Source organism: Capra hircus, chromosome 18, assembly GCF_001704415.2.
Source record: "Capra hircus breed San Clemente chromosome 18, ASM170441v1, whole genome shotgun sequence".
NCBI lineage: Eukaryota > Metazoa > Chordata > Mammalia > Artiodactyla > Bovidae > Capra > Capra hircus.
In genome coordinates, this window is record NC_030825.1 from 15101734 (window position 1) to 15123308 (window position 21575).

The 21575-nt window shown below is 64.1% G+C and overlaps 1 protein-coding gene across 1 annotated transcript in view; it reads left to right on the top strand.

Annotated features, from left to right (window-relative positions):
• The window catches only part of ZNF469 (zinc finger protein 469), a 46871-nt gene extending 32729 nt beyond the window's left edge, over window positions 1-14142 (top strand). The window contains exon 3 of the mRNA XM_018061840.1: window positions 1326-14142. Within this exon, the coding sequence (XP_017917329.1) occupies window positions 1453-12831 (11379 nt within the window). The 5' untranslated portion in view covers window positions 1326-1452 and the 3' untranslated portion in view covers window positions 12832-14142. The remainder of the gene's footprint in view (window positions 1-1325) is intronic.

A 21575-nucleotide genomic window follows, 5' to 3' on the forward strand; every position in this document is an offset into this window, starting at 1 on the left:
GGGGATGGCCAGCGTGGATACCGGAGCTGCCCGGCCCAGCCCCCACCTGCCCCACTGCCCCACCTCCTTCCATCTCGCTCGCTCACTCGGGCAGTGCATCTCACCCATAAATCAGGGGTGATGATAACGCTCTGATCTCTCGAGCCAGTGAGAGGATGAGAGGAGTGATGGGCAGCACTCCGTGCCCTGGCCCACAGCAGGGCCCACAGGAGCTCAGGGCTCTGTTCTGCCATCATTATCTGTTCAGCACACGGCACCCAGGAGCCCTGCCCCCATGGGCTCTCAGCCCTTGGAGCCCTTGGAAGGGGAGCTGAGGACTCACCTGGGGCAATGCAGCCCAGAGCAGGGGGGAGGCCTCCACCTCGGAGGGAGGTCTTCCTCAGTAGGCAGGACTGGCCTGGCTGGGGAAGGGGCAGAGTGGGCGACATGATGCCCTCTGCTGTCCAGCACCTGGACCATACCCCCTGAGTCGAGGAGTCCCTGCCCTAACCTCAGAGCTGGTGGCTGACCTCCCTGGACTGCCCCAAGAAAGCCAAGGAAATAAATGAGGCAGCCAGCCAGCCCCAGGCTTCCTCTGAGAATGAGACACCCAGAGCCGCTGGGGTGGGAGTGGGGTCATGGGGTCACAGAGACAAGAAGGGGGCCTGGGGCTCCCCTCACACAGCATCTCCCTGCACTCCAGAAGCTCAGTGTTGGGGGTGGGGCTTTTCTCCAGAGGCCTGTGGATTAAACTCATAATTACCAAGTGTCTCTTGGTACCTCACACTGAGCTTCGCGTGAGGGTCACGAGCACATGGCAGACACGTTTGCCCCAAACAGCAGGTCAACTCAGGGCCCAGGAAAAGGAGCCATCACCTTCCAGAGGCTGGGTGTCCGCTGCAGGGCCAGCAGGTGGGAGCCTCGTCCAGATGCGCCCTCTGTCCTTCCTGGGCTGTCCGCCATGGCATCTGGTGCCTGTTACCCCCACCGTGGGGCCTCTGCAGGTCTGGGAGCCACGTGCCACATGGGGCCTTCCTGCTCAGGGCCTGGCTGGCGCCCAGCAGGGCTGCTCGGGGGTGGCCAGGGTCTTCGCACACCTCTAGCCCCCAGCAGCATTCGCTCTCTTTTCCTTCTTCCTCCCCACCTCCAGCCCACCCCCACCAACTAAGCCCTCTCCTCAGTCTAGCAGGAGCTCATTTTCCCTCACCTCCTGAGGGACCATCAGAGCCAAGCCACCACCACTAAAAGGGAAGGCTGTGTGCCCACCACTTCTGCTCCAGCCTGCCACACCACCAGGAGAGCCACAGAGCTCACTGTCCCCCACTCACTCTGTCCTTTCCTTGCAGGCTCCAGTCAGGACCATGCAAGCAGGCTTCTCCAGGGCTCCTCGAGGGGCCAGGATGGCCGCCCAGCCCGCTTTCTGCGGCCCTCCTCGGACCACAGCATCCTCCTAGCGCCCAGGACGGAGGGGCCATGCCTGGGGAGCAGCCCCTCGGAGCGCCACCCCCAACCATGACTGGAGACCTGCAGCCCTGCCCAGCAGCCAGTGGCACGGGGGGCCCCCTGCGGCCCCCCGGAGAGATCAGTGCCCTGGCCAACAGGACCACCAAGGCCATGGGCAGCAGGGCCCAGGCCATGGACGACCCCAAGACCCAGGCGCAGCAGGCTGGGAAAGGGGTGGCCGAGGCCCCTCTCCCCAGAGTGCAGGCCCTGAGCAGCGTCCCCAGCAAGGGCAGTAGCCCCCAAACCCCAGCGGGAAGCAACCTCATGCAGGCTCATGTCCGGCGGGCAGGCAGGGTGGCCGGCAGCCCCCAGCAGCTCTACAGTCTGAGCATCGCCAGCACAAGGCCCAAACCCACCCTGGATGGGAAGACCCCTGAGAGCCTGCAGCCCGAGGCCCTCCGGTCCCTAGACGCAGAAGCGCCCCCAAGCCAAGGGACCAGAGCCGGTCTCAGGCCTGGCCATCCCAGGACCGAGGCCTCCCCTGCCCCAGAGGAGCTCAGCTTCCAGAAGTGCTTCCAGGAGACCCCCTCCAGCTTTACCTCCACCAACTATACCTCACCGAGTGCCACCCCCGGGCCCCCACCCCTCAGGGCCCCCCAGAGCAGGGGCACTAGCCCCTGTCGGCCGGCCTCCTACCTGGAATTCCAGGCCAGTGGGGCCGATGCCTGGCCTCCCCCAGCTGAGAACAGCTTCCCAGGTGCTAGTTTTGGGGTCCCCCCCACTGAGCCGGAGCCCTTTTCCGAAGGCGGTAGCCCTGGGGCCGCGGCCTTTCAGTACCCCTTCCCGGAGCTGCACGGGGCCAGCCGGAGACCCTTCCCAGAGGACATGGCTGGGCCCAAGTACCCCGAACGGGCGCTGGTGCTTGCCTTCCACCAGCCTCGGGGGGCGTGGCCGGAGGCGGTGGGCACGGGCCCAGCCTACCCCCTGCCTGCCCGCCCGGCCCCCCCGCCCCCACCCTGCTACTCCAGCCGACCCGGCAGCCTCGAGGCCCCCAGCGACCTTGGCGGTGTGCCCCCTCCCCCTAGTACTGCTCCCCCAGCCTCCAAGCCCTTCTCGGAGAGCGCAGCCACCTTCCGGGATGGTTTGCACGAGAACATGACCAAAGTGCTCCCTGAGAGACCTCCTTCGGCCCACGAAGGGCTGGGGAGCCCCAGGGGGCCCCCAAACTCCCTGTCCCAGAGGCAGTTGCCCGGGCAGGCCTATGGAAGCCCTGGCGCCAGCGGGGTGGGCACCAGCCCAGGGCCTCGGGACACAGAGCTGGCCGCCTCAGGGCCCCCCACTGCCAGACTGCCCCCGCTGTGGGACCCCGCCCCAGCCCCTTACCCTCCACCTCCCCTGGGTCCCCCAGCCACCACATTCTTCGAAGCCCAGCCCAGCCCAGGCCAGCGGCTCAGCCTTCCCCAGAGCCCCCCGCTGCCCTGGCCCCAGGTGCTCCCGGCCGCCGGGCCCGGCCCCCACCAAATGGAGATGCTGAACCGGCTGCCCTTTCCCCCAGGGGCCCCCGAGTGGCAGGGGGGCAGCCAGGGAGCCCTGGGTGCTGTGGGCAAGACACCCGGGCCGGGTGAGAAGCTGGCCGTCCTGAGAAACAGCCCGGGCCAGCACGGCAGTGGCTCCCCTGGCCTGTTTGCCTACAATGGGCTGAAGGACCCAGGAGCCCAGCCCCTGTTCTTTGGGGCAGCCCAGCCCCAGGCCTCAACCCGGGGACCCCCTGGCCTGCCCCTGCCCAGGGTGGTGGGAGCCTCCCCCAGTGAGTCCCCCCTGCCCTCGCCAGCCACCCACACTGCCAGCAGCACCTGCTCGTCACTCTCCCCACTGTCCAGCAGCCCAGCCAACCCCAGCTCAGACGAGAGCCAGGTGCCTGGGCCGCTCGTGCCCTCTGCCTTCTTCCACCCAGCCCCTCACCCACAGGAGGCTGGCAGCCCCTTCCCGTCCCCCGAGCCCTCGCACAGCCTCCCCATCCACTATCAGCCAGAGCCAGCCAAGACCTTCCCTTTCCCCACAGAGGGGCTGGAGGAGACCCCATTCCCCAGCTCGGGGCTCCAGGCAGGCAGTGCGGGCCTGGAGGGCTTCCCCCAGGGGCCGCCCCCGTACTCCGCCCACCACTTCCCCCTCAGCAGCGCCAACCTGGACCAGCTGGACGTGCTGCTCACCTGCAGGCAGTGTGACCGGAACTACAGCAGCCTGGCCGCCTTCCTGGGCCACCGGCAGTTCTGTGGCCTGCTGCCAGCCAGGGCCCAGGACAGCCACCAGCAGCCCCCGGGGCTCCCCGCGCCCCCCAGAGTGCCAGCCGGCAGGACCCCGAGCCCGCTCAGCCACACCAGGACAGCTCCCTTCCTGCTGGGCGGAGACCTCCGGCCCGATGGCAGAGACGATCCCCTGCGGACGAGCTTCCTGCCCGGCCCCACCGCCACCCCCTTCCCACTCCCCACAGGGGACCTGGACCTGGAGGACGCTGCCAAGCTGGACAGCCTCATCACAGAGGCGCTCAACGGCCTGGAGGACCAGTCCGACAGCCCCGAGATCGACAGCAGCTTCATTGACGTCTTCACCGACGAGGAACCTTCCGGCCCCAAGGGCCCCGCTGCCGGGCCGCCCCCCAAGGCCAGGCTGGGGGCGACACCAGAGAACAAAGCCCCAGCCCCAGCCCTGCCCCCAGCAGTGGATGTCCCGCTGGAGACCCAGCCCCGCCAGCCCGGGGATGGAGGCAGCCCGGCCGGCCCCAGGCCCAAAACCCGCTCCCTGGGCCCAGCTCCTGCAGAGACAGATGAGGCCAGCCTAGCTGGCCAGCAGAGGAGAGGAAAGCGGTTCAAGTTGTTCCGGAAAGAGCTGGACACGGTTAACACCACCAAGAGGCCTGGCAGGGGCTCCAGGGCCGCCCGCCTGAGGCCACGGAGGAAAGGCCGGGCTGAGGCCCGCCCACGGGCTCTCAGAACTCAGGCCCCCAAAAGCCACACAGACCCCGGGGGCCGGGCCCCGCTGGTGGAGACCAGGAGCTCCCGGCGCCTCCGGCTGTCCCCCGGCCAGGACTGCAGGCGGAGGCGGGCGCGAGGCGGCACCTGGAGCAAGGAGCTCATCCACAAGATCGTGCAGCAGAAGAACCGGGCTGGCGGGCGGGGCCTGGGCCCAGCCCCCGGCGCCACAGACAGCGGGCCCCAGCACTGCGACTGCACCGCCGCCTCCGAGTCTGAGGAGGAGGACGGACCACGGCCCCCCGGCTCCCGCTTCAGAGGCCGGCCCCGCCCCAGCGGCCGGCGATGGCGCCGGGGTGAGAAGAGGAAGGAAGTGGACTTGACCCCAGGCCCCAGAGAGGATGGGCAGCAGCAGAAACCCAGGAAGGTGGTGAAGCAGGAGGCTTCGAGGTCCAGGGGCTACCCGGGCCCCGAGGAGCCGGGCAGGCCTGGGCCAGGCCCCAGCCAGAGTCCCGGGGCCCAGGGCCCATTGCACAGCCCGAAGGCTGAAGTGGACCCAGAGGAGAAAGGCCCCCAGCATCTCCTGCAGGATCTCACCGGCACCGAGATCCTAGCGGAGAGCCATCCACCTCCAGGCTTCCCTCAAGACACTGAGACCCCTGAAATCGCTGACGACCTTCCCCCTGATGCCACGGAACTTCACAAGGAGGCTCCAGGCTCCTCCCCAGTTCCCTGCAGGGGAGGCGGCCCCTGCCCCTCAGCCCCAGAGCGACCACAGCTCCACGGGGAGGACACAGTGCTGCCCCTCGCAAGCTCACCCACATTGGGTGCACGTCGGTGCTCGGAGCCAGTCGCCTCCCAGGACAGAGAGGACCCGCCTGCCTCTCCATCCGGAGAATCACTGGTGCCTGTTGCTAACGCTGTCCATATGGTCCACTTGGACCCCAGCACTCTCTTTGTGAAGACCCCTGGTCTTGGAGACCCCATGGAGGCTCCAACTGCCAGAAAGGGGCCTCAGCCCTACAGTAGGCCCCGCAGTGAGCTGTTCCTTGGACCCAAAGACCTGGCTGGCTGTTTCCATGAAGACCTGGGCTCCCGGTCCTCAGCCCTAGACAGCCCACTGGCCATTAGGGCACACCTCCACCAGGATGACCACGATGCCAGTTCCCCAGAGCCAAAGCCGCCCAGGAGCCCACCCTACACAGGCATCACAGACCCAGGCAGAGGCCAATCGGCACTGGCCTTGGAGCCCACGCCCCTCCCCTTGGGGCTGCCCAGGGACAGCTTCGACCCGCCGACCTATGGCAGCCCCTCTGGGCACGGGGACACCCCTGTGCTGCGTGCGTCTGCTGCTCTTCCCCTGAGGAAACCCCAGCTGGACCCACCGTACCCCTCGTTTCTGCCTGAAAGGGGCTGGTCCCTGCTGGAGGAAGTGTCCCCGGTGCCGCCTGGCCATCCAGACCTTTTTCCCAGCCTCTCAGCGGAAAAGACTTTCAGTCAGCAGCGTCCCACTCAAGGGCCCGTGGCTGCCAGCCTCAGCACTCTGCCCACCAGGGCTGTCGAGTGTAGCACCGCCAGTACCAGCGACCTGTCCGAGGAGGAGCTGGAGATCAAACGGCTGGTCACGGAACTGGAGAGTCAGCTGCAGGGCAGAGGCCCGCAGAGGGCCCCAGGAGAGCCGTGCAGGGCCAGCACCACTGCCCCCCAGGAGCCACGTCCACACGGGGAGGGGGCAGACACCACGGGGGACGCCCTGGCAAGCCCCCAGGAGGAGTGGCCCTCACCCTTGGCCCCCAGCACCCACAAGGACGTGGTTCCTGGGGGTCCTTCCAGCCCCATGGGGGTCAGCCTCAGTTTCCAATCAGTGCAGAAAGCCAGAGTCCCAAAGACAAGTCTCCCCAGGGCCGAAGGGGGCCGAAGGGCCCACCAGGAAGTCTGCATACCGGACCCCGTGTCAGATGTGGGGAGTTTAGCAAAGTGCAGCCCAAGCCTGGAACCTTCGCTTCCTAAGGGTCATGGGGCCCCTGGAACACAACATGGCCAAGGCCTCCCGCTGCTCCTTCCCCGCCCACCGAGAGGGGGGCTTTCCCTGGGACCCTGCAAGGCACCTGGGCCCTGTCAAGATCCTCTGAAGCTGGAGGCATTCAGCAGCCCCACTGCCCATCTAGCGCCTGGCTTGGCATTTCAGGGTGCCGAGCTTCTGCCTCTGGGTGCCACCCCACCATCTGCCGCCATTCATAGCAGTGCCCCCAGGGGACACTCTGTGAGCAGCACAGGTGAGCCAGGAGGAACAGAGCTTCTGCCCCCTGTTGCGGCTGGGCCTGGCCCTGAGGGCAAGGAGGAGTTTGTGCCAGTGGGAGTCTCTCCAAGTTGTGCCTCCACACCCAACCCCAGCCTGGGCAGGAGACTCCAGAACCCAGCCTCCAGCCCACTTCATCAGCTACAGCTCCTGGTGGCCAGAGCAGCTGAGAGGGGAGATGATGCCCGGAGCTCAAGGGTGACCCCCACTGCTGATGGCCAGAGCCCTCTGCACAGCAACCCCACAGATCTGGGAGGCGATGGCAAGGAACGAGAGACAATGGCCCACAGCCCTGCCCTGGGCTCCCTGGGAGATGTGCAGATGACCACTGTGGCCGGACGTCAGCTGGAGCCAGACGAAGATGGACATGCAGGCACACATGGCCAGGCCAGGAAGCCCAGGGGCCAAGCCAAAGCTGGCCACCTGAAGCCAGGTGCCCGAGGGAGGCCAGGGAGACCGGACAGCTGCACCACAGCCAGCACCGACTCTGAAACCACACCGGCCGGGCTGGTCGGGGCTGCAGACCAGCTGGGGGCACAGCTCCAGGGAAGCAGAGTGGCCATGGGCCTTTGCAACGAGGCACAGGCCACCCCAAGCCCCACCTCCTCTGAGGCAGACTCTGCAGTCCCAGCCTTAGTGGCGGCCCACACCCCAGACAGGCCCAGGGACTGGACTCTGGAGGTGGTGGCAGCTGGCCCAGGCCTTAGGAAGCATCTGCTGTTCGCTGGGGAAAGCCCAGAGCCGCCCACCAGGAACCTGGCCAGCCACACCCGCTTGTCCACCTCTGCAGCCCCCTCTGATCCCGGTGGCCTCAAGCCCCTACACCAGGAAGGCCCTCCCACGGCACCTTCAGGGGAGCTCCGGGAACTGCTCCCAGCATCTCCACCCCACGGTGGGGCTGCCAGCTCTCAGCTTCTGTCAGCCTCTTCTCCCACCTGGACACCTCCAGAAGGGGCCGAGCGCAGCCCAGCACCCACAGGCACTGCGGCACCCCTGGCAGTGTCCCCCTCTTTGAAGACGGGCCGCCGTGGCCTCAAGGAAAGCCCAGCTCACCACCCTCTCCTAGGGGACGGCAGCCCCCTGGAAGACCCTCCCACGGAGCCCAGCTTCGTCAGTGTCGTCAGTGCCGCCCACGGAGGGGCCCGCCCTGGAGGTCATGTGTCAAAAACCCTAGAAGCTTCCAGAAAAGAAAGGCCAGGGGACTCCCCTGCCCGTGCCACCCCTCCCCACCCAATGACAGTCAGCACCCCGGGAATGACTGTCAAGGCTGCTGCCCTGCCCAGCGTCCCCACCACAGATGGCGTGGGGACACTCAGAGGTCCCAGGGCTGAGTGGCCAGACCCCAGGGGAGTTCTGCCCATCACCCACCCAGATGGGGTGCCCACAGGCTCCTCCTCCGAACCCCTAGGCAACAGGGAAGGCCAGGGTGTCACCACTGTGCCCACTGACCCTTCCACACGTGGGGCCATGTGGCCAGATCCCCACACTTGCCAAAAAGGCAAGGCTCTGGCCAGCTTCCAAGGACAGGAGAGCCTGGAGACGCCTGGGGCCAGGCCCCCTGCAATTACCAAGGCATGCGAGGCCGGCGCCAGGGGTGTACCAGTGACCTGTCCTCCCACAGAGCTCTGCCCAGGCAGCACAACCAGTGACTCCAGAGCCCACTTCCCCCAAAGTGCCCTCCACCAGAGACCCCAGGCAAATGCCCTCAGTCCCCAGAACCTCAGACAGAAGCCGCGTGGCTTTAAAAAGAAGCCGGTGTTCACTGAGAATGGCCACTGGAGGGGTGGAGCCCCCAGCGGGCGGCCGGTGACCTGCGAGGTCTGCTCAGCTTCCTTCCGCTCCGGGCCGGGCCTGAGCCGCCACCGAGCCAGGAAGCATGGGCTGCACAAGGGTGCTGCATCCCAGCCAAGCCCAGCGCCTTCACCTGCTCCCCAGACGTGCCAGCGCCCCGGGAAGGAGAGTCGCGGAGCACTGGGGAAGGAGGAACCTGGGCACTTGGTGGGAGACCCCAGCCAGGCTGGGGAGCCGCCCCCTGTTTGTGGCTCTACAGCTCCTGAGGATGCCCTGGGTCCCGAGATATCCAAGGGGCTCAGCCTTCTGGGAGCTCCAGGCTGTCCCCCAAGCTGGGAGCCACACACCCCAGATACAATCAGGCAAGGGGTGGACGTGAGGCCTACAGAGCCTAGGAAACAGGACCGGCTGGGGAGGGAAGAGCTCCGACCCAAACAGGCAGAGAAAGGTGCGAGCCAGAGGCGCGGCAGACCACCCACAGATTTCCCCAGCGAGTCAGAGGGGAAATCTAACAAGAAAGTGAGGAAGCCCAGAGCGAGAAGGTTCCGGGAGGAGAGCAATCCCCAGGTCCCTGCTGATGTGACTCCAGACAGAAGCTGCTGGAGTCCATCCACCTCCGCTACCAACTGCTGCCGTCTCTCACCCAAGACAGAGCAAGAGACCAAGGCCACGGAGTTGCCTCCTGCAGCCACGGACCCGGAGGAGACACCTGCACAGAAGCCACCTGGGGACTGGGTGGCCTGTCCAAGGATGGCGGAGGGAGCGCCTCCAGGGGAAGGGCCAGGGGAGCAGAAGGCAGCTCTGGCGAGAGGGTGTGGGGGGCCCAGAGAGACCAGGACATCTGTCATCTGTGAAGAGCCACTGAGGGTGACTGGGCCTAAGCCTGCAGGGAACAGCAGAGAGGCTGACAACAGATCAGGGCACAGTGTCTGGGAGGAGCACGGGCCCCCCCGGGGCCCCCGGGGCCCCCCTGAGACTCGTGGTTCTGAAGCAGGTGGCGCCATCAGCAGTCCTTGCGCCCAGGCCCCCCCGCACAGCCCAGCAGAGGGGGTCCCAGAACAGGAGGGCACGGCTCCTAAACCTCCCAGCCCGGAGCACGGGGACCCTCTGAGCTTGTTGGATGATGAGGCCTCTTTCTCCCAGCTCTTCCCCCTGGGAGACCGCTTGGCTCGGAAGAAGAACCCCCGTGTCTATGGGAAGCGCTGTAAAAAGTCGAAGCCCCCACCCCGGGTGGAGCCCAATGGCCAGGTAGGGGGCAGTGTCACTCTGCCCTCTGCCCGCCTGCCCACAGACCTCAGCGACTCTGGCTCGCTCTGCCTGTCCCACGAGGACCCATGGGGTGATGAGGCCACCGATCTGCCTGAGTCCTTCCTCCTGGAGGGCTTCCTCAACAGCAAGGTTCCGGGCATTGACCCTTGGGCCCCAGGCCCCAGCCTGTGGGCCCTAGAGCCCCACCTGGAGACGAACCCCTGCTGCGCCGAGGACCACCCATTGGAAAACATCCCCAAGCTACACATGGTCCCGGCAGCTTGGCGAGGCCTGGAGCTTCAGGCCCCCGCGGACGAGGTCACCTCTTCTCTAGGAGATGCGAGCCCTGAGCCTCCCAACCTGGAGCGAGAACACTATGACTGCGGGGTGCCCAGGAGTGCTGCGGACCTGGAGACGCTGGGCACCAAACTGGAGATACAGGACCCATGCTTCCTGGGACCCTGTGAAGACCCTGTGGGTCTCCCCAGCACCAGCTTCTTGGATGGCAAGGCCACGGCCGGTTCCCAGGGCCCACGGAGCAGGACAGAGGAAGCGGACGGAGCAAGAAGGGCCGCAGGAGAAGGCCAGCGTGCCAAGGCCAGGAGAGCGCCCTACAAGTGCAGGGTGTGCTTCCAGCGCTTCCACGGCCTGGGCGAGCTGGACCTGCACAAGCTGGCCCACAGTCCCTCCCCGCCCCCCACCTGCTACATGTGCGTGGAGCGCAGGTTCGGCTCCCGAGAGCTGCTCCGGGAGCACCTGCTGGAGAAGCACGTGCAGAGCAAGGCGGGGCTGTGGGCCTGCGGCATGTGCTTGCGGGAGGTGGCCGACGTCTGGATGTACAACGAGCACCTGCGGGAACACGCCGTGCGCTTCGCCCGCAAGGGGCAGGCACGGCGGTCGCTGGGGGACCTGCCCGCATGCTGGGAGGGCGGCGGCGTGGTCACACACTTCCTGAGCGGCATCGCGGGGCAGGCGTCCAGATCCCGCCGGGGCAAGCGCTCCGTCGCCAGCAAGGCAGGCGGGGGCTGCGCAGAGGCGTCGGGGCCGGACGCGGGAGCCGGGAAGGCGTTCCCGAGGGAGCGGCCGAGGCCCCAGGCCTGCAGCCGCGGCTGCGACGCGGTCGGCGACTCGGCGCAGGGCAGCCCGTCCGCCTGCTCGCGCCCCGCCCCGGCTGGCGGCGCGTCCCCCGAAGCCCGTCCCCACGGCGAGCCCCAGCTCCCGGCCGTCCCGGTGCACCAGGATTGCAAGGACCCGGCCCGCGACTGCCACCACTGCGGGAAGCGGTTCCCCAAGCCCTTCAAGCTGCAGCGCCACCTGGCGGTGCACAGCCCACAGCGCGTGTACCTGTGCCCGCAGTGCCCGCGCGTCTACTCGGAGCACCAGGAGCTGCGCGCGCACTTGGGCGGCGAGCACGGGCTGAGCGGGGAGCTGGAGCTGGCGCACACGCCGCTGTACGCCTGCGAGCTCTGCGCCAACGTCACGCACATCAGCAAGCGGTCCTTCGTCTGCAGCTCCTGCAACTACACCTTCGCCAAAAAGGAGCAGTTCGACCGGCACATGGACAAACACCGGAGGAAGGGGCAGCAGCCCTTCACATTTCGCGGCGTGAGGAGGCCCGGCGCCCCCGGACGGAAGGCTTCGGCCCGAGAGGGCACGCTGCCTAGCAAACGGCGCAGGGTGGCCGCTCCCAGCAGCCCCGCCAGGTCCAGCGCGGAAGGGCCTCTGTCCCAGAGCAGCAGCCCCACCCCGAGTGAGGGGTCCCTCCCAGCCCTGCTCCAGCCCTGCCCAGAGGCAGCTCCCAGCACCACCACCGGGCAGCCCGGCACCCCAGAGAGGCCCATAGACCCTCTAGGCCTCCAGGAGCTCCTGCCCCCATCCTTGTCTCCTTTCCCAGCGGCCTCGGCTGGTGACAAAGATGGCCACAAGCCGGACCAGGCCCTGGAGAGCTCTGAGGATGAGGCCTCCCCAGGCAGCCCTGAGCACCTCCTCCAGCAGGCTTTCCCGCTGGGAGGCTCTCTGCCCCGGCTGGGGACCGCAGACCAAGAGGTAGAAAAGAGGGCAGCTGGCCCATTCTCAGGGAAACACAGGACCCCAAGTGCACCTGGAAAATGTGCCCCTGACCATCACCTAGAAGCCCCCTCTCTGCTCTGGAAGGAAAAGCAGCTATCCACGTGTCTCTTGGTGCCTGCAGGGGCAACAGGGGGCCCCTCCCACAGAGGCAGTGCCCCCAAGCCTAGGGGCTGCGGGAGTTTATCAAAGGACAGGTCAAGCTCATCCACCCCCAACAAAGCACCCAAGATCCCAGGACAACTGAAGAAGGCGGTAGCCAGCCCCGTGCCCAGAGAACCCCCCCGTGGCACTGAGGAGAGGCTGAAGCCCACCGCCCTCAAAGCCAAGCCAGGCTCCCAGGGTGCTGGAGGTCCCCGGCAGGGCACCAAGGCAGTGGGCGGCAGCCAGCCCCAGCCAGCCAGTGGGCAGCTCCAAAGCGAGACAGCCACCACCCCAGCCAAGCCCGACTGCCCAGGCCAGGGCCCCGCCCCAGACAAGGCCCTCCCTCGAGCCCTAGCCAAAGGCTACCCCAAGGGGCCAAGGGAAGCTGGTGGCCAGGGGCTGCGAGGGAGCCTGGGCCCCAGGGAGGACACAGACAGCAGTGAGAAGAAGAGAAAAGGCCGGGCCCCGGAGCCAGCCAGGAGCGAAGGTGTGGGGAGCCTGGGCAGAGGCCCCTTGGCCCCCGAAAAACCCCCTCGGGCCCCCCGGAAGCAGGCAACTCCCAGCCGTGTGATCCCCGCCAAGCCCAAGCCCAAGCCCAGGCCCAGTAGCCAGAACAGCTCGATGCTCCCTCAGCCCTCAGAGGTACAGAAGCGGGAGCCCAGCCATGCCCACGGGGACCTCAGATGCAGAAAGGAGGGGCTGAGCAAGGCCCTCCCCCAGACAAGACCTCTACACAGGGCCCCCAGGAAGGGTGGGCCTCTCCACAGTGCGGAACCCCCTAACTCCCGGGCCTGCCGCACAGCTGAGTCCCAGAGCCACCTCCTCAGCCAGCTGTTCGGTCAGAGACTAACCAGTTTCAAGATCCCTTTGAAAAAGGACTCTTCTGAGTAATTTATAGGAGCCAGCAAGTGCCTGGGTGTGGGATTGGGGATGAACTCGCAAATGGGGGACCCTGTTCTTTTTGGAGGAGCTCCAGTCGTCTGAGAGTTGCCTGGTGGCCACATCTTAATTCATCTGATGTACCGTGAAAATGCTCTGACTTTAATGTTAGAGCTGCAACTCTGATGCCTTGAGCAGAGCCCGGGGTGGACAGCAATCCCTTTCTAGCTGGTAGGTGAGGGTGAGGGCTGGGCCAGCTGCAGCCTCTTTGAGGCCATGCAGCTATTTATCCAGTACCAAGAAGTTAAGGAGAGAGTGGCTCATCCCCTCAGCCCCATGTGCCCCACAGTTAAGGCCCAGTATGCCACAGAACCCCTCGCTTTGAAGGTTTCCACAGGGCCCCCCAACCCTTGTCATCTAACAAGAGTTAAGTTGAGGCAGCCACCAGTCAGATGGTGGCAGCCTCCATCATAGTGTCGTTGCTGCTGTTGCTGGAATTCCAAAGCGACCCTAGAAATCAGATGGGGGCCAAAGAGCCATCTCTGAGCTGCCCAGCCCTACAGAGCACAACAGGCCTCTGACCACAGGGTTGTGCCGGCCACTGTCTGTGCTGCTGACAGAAAAGCTGGTCTCTAGTGCACCTTGACCCCTGGTCCTCTGTCTCCACCCCCACCACCTCCACCCCAGCCTCCGTAGTTGCCCTCTCTAGAGCCTGCCTCCTACACGGAGCTCTCTGCTGCAAGTATGAGCAATTTTACTCTGAAGTTTCTGGTGCTATTTTCATGTAATGTGAATATAGGCTTCCTTGATTTGTTTTACCTGGGGGATGGGGTCGGACCAAGAGGTGCTAGGGGTCATGCAGGCTGCCTGAGGCACCAGCAGCCCAAGAAGCCCTGACTGGCTCCCAGCCGCCTGCGTGCAGCCCCAGCCCCATGGTTGGTCGGAGCAGCCAGATGGGACCCTCAAGGCCGGCTCACGCACTGACCCGACCCAGGGGCCGGCACACATGTCCTTTCTACAGAATCGTGTCTTCACAGGGGCAGGAGGTGGGGAGAGGCTACCTTCTGTCCTTAGGTGTCTCTGAGGTTTGTGGTTTGTTTTGTTCTGTTTCTTCATTTTAACCTTAGGTACAGTGTGTATGTCAAAAGTTCTAATTTTGATATTCCGAAAGAGACCAAATCAAGCCCAAACTGCCTTTTTTTGTAAAAGGTGTGTGTGCCACTCAGAGTGCCTCTTTAGTGCTGATGAATAAACCCGGGGGGGGGGGGGAGGGCTCTGAGGTTGTACTGTAAAAACCGTAGCAATCCGTGCTGTCAAATATATGCCCACTGTTGTCACAGGGTGCCTCTGCCGTGGCCTCTGTCCTCCCGCCAGCCCTACCCTGCTGCCCCGCCAAGCTGCCACCCTCGTCCTGCCCCAGGGTCACGTGGCCCTGCAGAGCCTACTGGCAATGCAGCGGTCCCACCAGGTCCCAGAGCTGTTAACCCAGCGAAGATAATGCCTCAGCGCTGCAGGCCCCTCTGGGTTAGGGAACCAGAGGGCAACAGAGACAGCAGGGGGCACCAGACCCAGAGACCTTCCCCCACTATAGGCTCTGACCCCTAGGGACCCTGAGTCCTGAAGATGCCTCCAGAGACCCCTGTGTCAGGGACAAGTACTTGGAGGGCAGCAGATCCCTGTCCAGCCCCTGACAGCTGCCTGGGCTTGGTGGGGGCAGAGTGGGGGTGCATCTCTCAGAGCAGGCCCCCAACCACACCTGCTGGACAGTGGGAGGGGGAGCCGCGCCATCCACAGGGAGACAGGTTCTGCACATGGTGCAGGGACCACCTTGCCACAGCCCCACCCACCCCACCACTCCCCTCGTCCCACCAGGCCCTGGCCCTGCACTTCCATCCACCAGGGACACCCTGCCCAGGTCCTTGCCCTCAGCCTCAGTCCCTCTCATTGATGCCCCCTGCCCAGCAGGTTGCCTCCTCGTCCCTGGAAGCACGATGGGGCGTCCAGGCCCTGCCACAGGCTGTGATTGGTGGGGGAGGGGTGAACCTGGCGCTCTGCACGGTCAGGTGCCCATGGGTGCAGAGGCGCATGACATCGGGGACCCCTCAGCTCTAGTCTTCGGGGCGGGACATGAGTGAACCTGCCCTCCTGGGTCCTGAGCCCACGGCGGGGCTGCGAGCCCCAGTGTGTGGACAGTGGCAGCCTGGCCAGCAGGTGGCAGCATTCGCCAGCTCGGCGAGGCCGGGGCAGCTCAGGTACACATGCACACGTCACAGGTACGCGGGGCACCCTCGTCCTCACCGACAGGCTGAGACATGCTCACAGCACACACGGGTGCACTGTTCCCAGGCCTCACACAACCACAGACAGCCACGCATACAACCACCCACACACAACCACACACATAGATCCACAGACACCCATGCAGACAACCACACATACAACCACAGACAGCCACACACACAACCACACATACAACCAGACAGCCACACACACAACCACACAAACAACCACAGACAGCCACACATACAACCACACACCCACAACCACACACAACCATACACAACTACCCACACACACAGCCACAGACACACACACCACACATACAACCATAGACAGCCACACACACAACAACATACATACACACAACCACACACAAGCACCCACACACACAACCACACATCTGACTGATTCTGGGCACATCTGTGGGAACCGGCCTGAGCGAGGGGTCCAGGGTGGGCGTCCTGAAGGGCTCCATGTGGGCTGTGAGAGCGGGCCGGACGGCGTGGGAGAGGATTTGGTGGGCACAGACCCTGTTCAGGGGCCACGGCTCCCTGAGGACCCGAGGAGGCAGAGCCTGGCCCCCACAGGCCCACAGGCCCTTCTGCCTGGGCCCCAAGGGCCTGGCTTGCCCCCTCTAGGAAGCCAGAGTGCCCCCCAGAGCTGCCAGGCAGGGGGCAAGGAGCAGGGGAGCCTGAGGGTCAGCAGCAAGGTGAAGGCTGTACCTGACAGCTGCACGCCACCAGGTCCCGAAGCCTGACCCCAGTGACCCCTTGGCCCCACCAGTCCAGACACGGGGCCGGAGAGAAGATGGTGCCTGGGACCAGGTGAGGAGGGGCAGGTGGCGGGGACAGGCCGGGGAGCACGCGGGGGTCTGCCCGGGCACGGGGGATGGGGCTGCAGGAGGGAAAGAGCCGGCAGTGGAGCAGGCGGCAGGCCCCATCCTCGGGCCCTGTCCCCAGACCCCATGAAGGGGGAGGCTTGCCTGGGCGGCCAGAGGGCACATCCACCGGGAATGGCTGGAGAACGTCCTTAGGATGGGCTTGCCTAGGGGCCAAGGCAAGGGGAGAAGGCAATGGCACCCCACTCCAGTACTCTTGCCTGGAAAATCCCATGGACGGAGGAGCCTGGTGGGCTGCAGTCTATGTTGGACACGACTGAGCAACTTCACTTTGACTTTTCACTTTCATGCACTGGAGAAGGAAATGGCAACCCATTCCAGTGTTCTTGCCTAGAGAATCCCAGGGACGGGGGAGCCTGGTGGGCTGCCGTCTATGGGGTCACAAGAGTCGGACACGACTGAAGCGACTTAGCAGTAGCAGCAGGGGCCACAGATGGCTCAGAGAACCCAGCCTCCCAGGGAGAGGGTGTAGAAGGCCACACTCACACAGGCAGAAGAATCCGTACGTCCGGGGTCCCACAGAGAGGGCCACCAGGGATGGGCCAGGTCCGCGTCACTGGGATCCCTCTAAGCACCGCCGTGGGGGCACAGGACCTGGAGGCTGTTGGTCCTGTCTGTGTCACCTGAAATGTGCCATGGTGGGCTCTGGTCTTGCGCCTGAGGCTGAACCCTGCGAGATCCCATTTCTCTGCCTGTCTGGTGGGTGGCCAGCGGGCCCAGGGTCCCTCTGCTGTGGCTGCAGGACCACTGCCCAGAAGCAGCCACGCGAAGCCTTCCTGCCTAGGCCTGGGCACCCAAGGCCACAGCCCCTTCCCACGGGCCAATGTCTGCCTCCCTGACCAGATGGCCTGGCCTTGTGGGCTGCAGCTCAAGGCCACCGGCCTCCTCCCTGGAGCCCCCGGCCGAGAGAGGTTGCAGACAGGGCCCTCCCTAGGTTTAGCTGGGCCTAAACACACCTCGGTCTCAGCTGCGAGAGACTCAGGCACATTGCTGGGCCCAGGCAGGAGGGCGAGTGCCAGGGGTCTCACCTTCCCCTCTGGGTGCAGCGTCACCAAAAACCCGTCCAGCCCTGACTCTTGGGCTCCCTCCGAAGACTAAGTGCTGGGGCTCACTGGCTCTGGCCGGAGCTTCTCCCCACGCCATCCACTTGGCTCCCTCCCTCCCCTCCCCTCCTTAGGGGCTTTGCTCAGGTGGCACCTCCTATCTGCAGCCTTCCTAACCACCTGCTAAGATGACAGCTGCCCCCCAGTGCCCAGGCCTGAGGCCGCGGGGCTGAGACATGCTTGCCCTGGGGTGCCCACGGCCCACTCACTAATCCTGGCTGCTCCCCTGGCTGGACTCTGAGTGCCTGTCCTGTGTGCTGTCCACAGTTGTACCGCCAGTGCTGGAGCGGGAGGAAGTGGGAGGGAGAAGGAAGGAGGCGGCCGGGGAAGTGGGAGCTTCCTGAACCCTACTCTCTTCCTTCGGAAATGTTCAGATAATAATTCCTGTCTGCACCAGGCTGGTAAATAGGCCACACCTGGGCAGCTGCACGAAGGGGTGGGTCACTAACCCCTCAGGACAGTGTCCAGGCAGAACCCGTGTGTCCTGGGGTCTCAGAGGGCGTGGCTTGTTAGAGATGCTGTTTCAGAGAGTCTGGCTGAGCCCAGAGGGGACCAGCTGAGTCCCACCCTCTGCTCCCCTCAGACAGGGAACACCTGAGCCCATCCCCCAGGCCGGAGCCAGCCCAGCCCCCCACAGCAGCCTGCCCCCGACACCTCAGGGTGGCATCCAGTTGTCCCTTGTGTTGCCCCGGCTCCTCCCCTACCCGTCCTGCAGGCTGCTTCTGATCCCTAGCTTAATTTATTTTGACATCCTCCCTGCTGTGTGACCGACCTCCTTGTGGTATCATGTGTTGCTTAAAACTCATTATCTGCCCCCCCTTGAAACAGGAAATTAATTAAACCCTTCACAGAGCCAGTGTTGACAAGGGTCGGTGTGGGCCCCTAGCATGGCTGCCCAGGGCTCCAGGGCCTGGGGCTGACGGGCAGCGGGGGAGCAAAGCCTGGACCCCCTTCCCTGCAGGGCAGCCACCAGGGGCCATGCTGGAGCAGCAGCTGTGGATTTCCGAGGGGGGCTCTGCTGCTCACCTGTTGTGTGGCAGGTGGGGTGGGGGCGACTTCACTTCTCTGAGCCTCAGTTTCCTTGTCTGGCAAATAGGAATTCTAAGAGTCCCTTCTTCAGACAGTGCTTGGCGCAAGGCCTGGCACTGAGGAGCCCTCTGCCGCTCTCTGCCCTCACCCCACACGTGAGGCCACAGAGTGCTGAGAACTGCAGAAAAGGCACCCTGGGCCCTGCAGGCTGGACCACAGCGGAGAGGCCAGAAGCAATCAGGGTTTCCCCAAGGGAGGGAAAAGGGGCGGGCAGTGGGAGGGGAGGGTGCGTCTAGTGGCAGGAACAGCGTGTGGGGCCGCAGGACGCCTGGACCTGTTCAGGGAGGTTCAGAGGAGGACTAAGTGGGGAGGGCTGAGATGATCACGGTTGCTTTGGGGAGGTCCCACTGGCTTCAGCCTACAGTGGGGGCAGGAGTGGCTGTGGGGCCAGCAGCAGTCAGGCTGGTGGGTGAGGGAGGCTTGGAGCTGGGTGGGGATGATGGCAGAGTCCCCAAGGGGCCTCTCAGGGCTATAAGGAAGGCCCAGTCAGGAACACTGGGGGAGACAGTGAGGCAAAAAGAGGACTTCCAGTGCAGCCTGGCAGGCAGAGCCCCTCACCTGGCCTGGGCTAGGGACACGCTCCTCCCAGCCTGTCCAACCCTCCCAGGCTTTGTCCCTGCTCCTCCCTCAGCTGAGAATGCCTTTCTCCCACCACTCTTTCCTGAATCATCTTCATCCTTCAGTGTCCAGCTTAAGTTTCTAGAACATTCTGTGGCTCCCTTGGTCATCGCCTAACAACCAGTGCAGAGCCTGCTATGTGGGAAGTGCCACAATCAGCCCTCTCCCCACCCACAGCCACTGCCTGCTCCCGGGCAGTCCCCCTGGGACAGGGCAGCACAGAGCAAGCCCAGCAGCAAAGCCAGGCCCCCAGACCGCCAGCGCACAAAGCAGAGGTGGAGCAGATGTGAGCCCGGAGCCACAGCGGCATCGAGACTAGAGGGTCCTGCCCACCCCACTGACAGAGGAGGAAACCAAGAGCCTGACGGCTTAAGGACTCGCTCAGGGCCACAGCCTCCTGTGTGGCAGAGCCAAGATTTGAACCATGTTCTCCCAGGGCCCATCCAGGGTTAAGAACGTGGGCTCTGCCCTGGAACTCCCCGGGATACAGGAATCATGACCATTTCCGAGCTGTAGAGCCACTCTGAGCCTCAGTGTCATTACCACCGCGACAGCCTTGATGCTGTATACCAGAGGGTTGCTAGGACAGGATGTCATGAGAAACCATGAACCGGCCCCAAAAAGGACCGGGGAAAGGCTAGTGATGCTGATAATGATATGGCCCCCCTAGTGTGGGCATCCAGAGCTGTTCCCAGGAGCCTTTCCTGGGCCTGGATACCCTTGGTACCTTCTCCAGGGCCTCCAGGCTATTAGGGCTTGAAATCCAGCAAAGCAGGAAACAGCCAGGCCGTGGTCAGGGCAGCTGAGCTCCACGCCGAGCCCTTCCCAGCTCCAGGGCATGTGTTGCAAACACCCACGTGGACTGAGTGCAGTTCTGTTTCCTCCACCAGTGATGTTTGGATGTGAGTCGTGACACTCCCACAAGGAATGCAGGTGGCCGGTAGGACCCCGTGGCAGCCCCTCTCCCATCTGAGCAGGGACTCCTACTGAACCCCACAGAGATGATGCCTCCTCCAGTCAGCCTTCTTTGACTTCCCCAGGCAAAGGTGGTGACTCCTGCTCTGTGCTAAGCCAGGCCTGCCTTTCTTCAGCATTCCTTGCTCCTCTTTCCTGTTTATTGTTGTGATCAATAGAGCCTGTATGAGTGAGGTCCAGTGGCCCTGCCATTGGTCACGAACAGCCTGCAGTGTCATTATCTTTGCAGTGGTGGGAATAACAGCCCTTGCAAGGCAGACAGAGTGGGCAGAGCATGGAAGCAAAGTTCCCCAGTGCGGGCCTGAATCAAGGCTGTCAGGGCGTTTCACAGGCAGGTGACTGGCACAGGTGCACAGAACCCTACCCTTGGTTTAAGGTTCATCTGAGGTTGCACGAAAATGTTTAATTTTTGAACAAGGGGCTCCACATTTTCACTTTCCACTGAGCCCTGAGAATTATGAAGTGGGTCCTGGTCAGCAGGTTGTTTCTGACCTGCCCCTGCCCCTAAGTCCCTGGGCAATGAGGGTCTTGGGAGCCTAAAGTAGCCTGAAGTGCTGTCAGCCCTCTCTCCCCTCACCCTCAACATGCATACTCAGTCGTGTCTGACTCTCTGCAAGCCCATGGACTGTAGCCTGCCAGACTCCTCTAACCATGGGATTCTCTAGACAGGAATACTGGAGTGGATTGCCATTCCCTCCTCCAGGGGATCTTCCCCATCGAGGGATTGAACAGTGTCTCCTGCGGCTCCTGCATTGCAGGCAGATTCTTTACCACTGGGCCACAAGGGACGCCCCACCCCCACCCCCGCAGGGATCAGGCATCACTAACTGGTCCTGGTTCTTCTGCTCCTGCTGACCCTCAGAACCATCTTCCACACAGACCTCCAGCCACTCCAGCAGTGGTACCAACCTTGGTGCCACTTGCTGTGCATGGAGCCTCAAACCCGGCAGAAGTCCAGTTCGTGGCCACCTCTTCCAGGGATCCCCCTGACTGCCAGGTGCCCATCCTGTAAAGAGGCTCCCCACTTTGGGAAGGCAGCAGGCCCAATGGGAAACCCAGACAGGTGGAGTCCCTTGTCTCATTGACAGACATAGTGGGAGCCCTGGGTTGATTGAAGCAGTCAACTATGGGCCGCATACTCCGCAGAGAAGGGGTACAACGCCATGGCAGTTGCAGGAAGGCTGTACCCACTGGGTCTGGGCAGGGAGTGGGAAGAGTGGGCAAGCTCATGACTCCGGACAGGTTTCTTGGCCTCCTGGCCTCAGTGTTCTGGCCTGTCTGGGGGCAGTGGCTTATCCTGGGGGGACCTCAACCTTCTGCCCCACCTGCCAACCTCCTGCCCTCCTGAGAGCAGCAGCAGCAGGGGAGAGTGCCCAGGTCCTAGGGGCAAATTCTTCGTCTTCTATGGGGAAGGGCAAAGGCAAAAGGAGTCAGAATGAGGGGGTCTCAGGGCAGAGTGCTCAGCACCCAGCCATCACTGTGAGGATCACCTGCCATCAGGTGGGTGGGTCCAGCTTTGCGGACAGGCATCCAGACACCCTGTTTGCAAAGCTCTTCCCCTTAGCCTCTGGCCCCTGCTAACTTCCTATTTCTTGTGAATATGGGGTTGGGGACTGCGAGGTGAGGGCAGGCACCACATGCAGGCCAAGAATATTAAAGGAATACAGTTGAGCTCCCAGGGACGACTCTGATGCTGTGTGACCTTGAGCCTCCTGGAAAGAGGGGGGCCTCTGGGATCCCATGAACATATTCCAAAGGACAGAAGGGCTGGCCTCCGTGTCCACGGCTGGAAC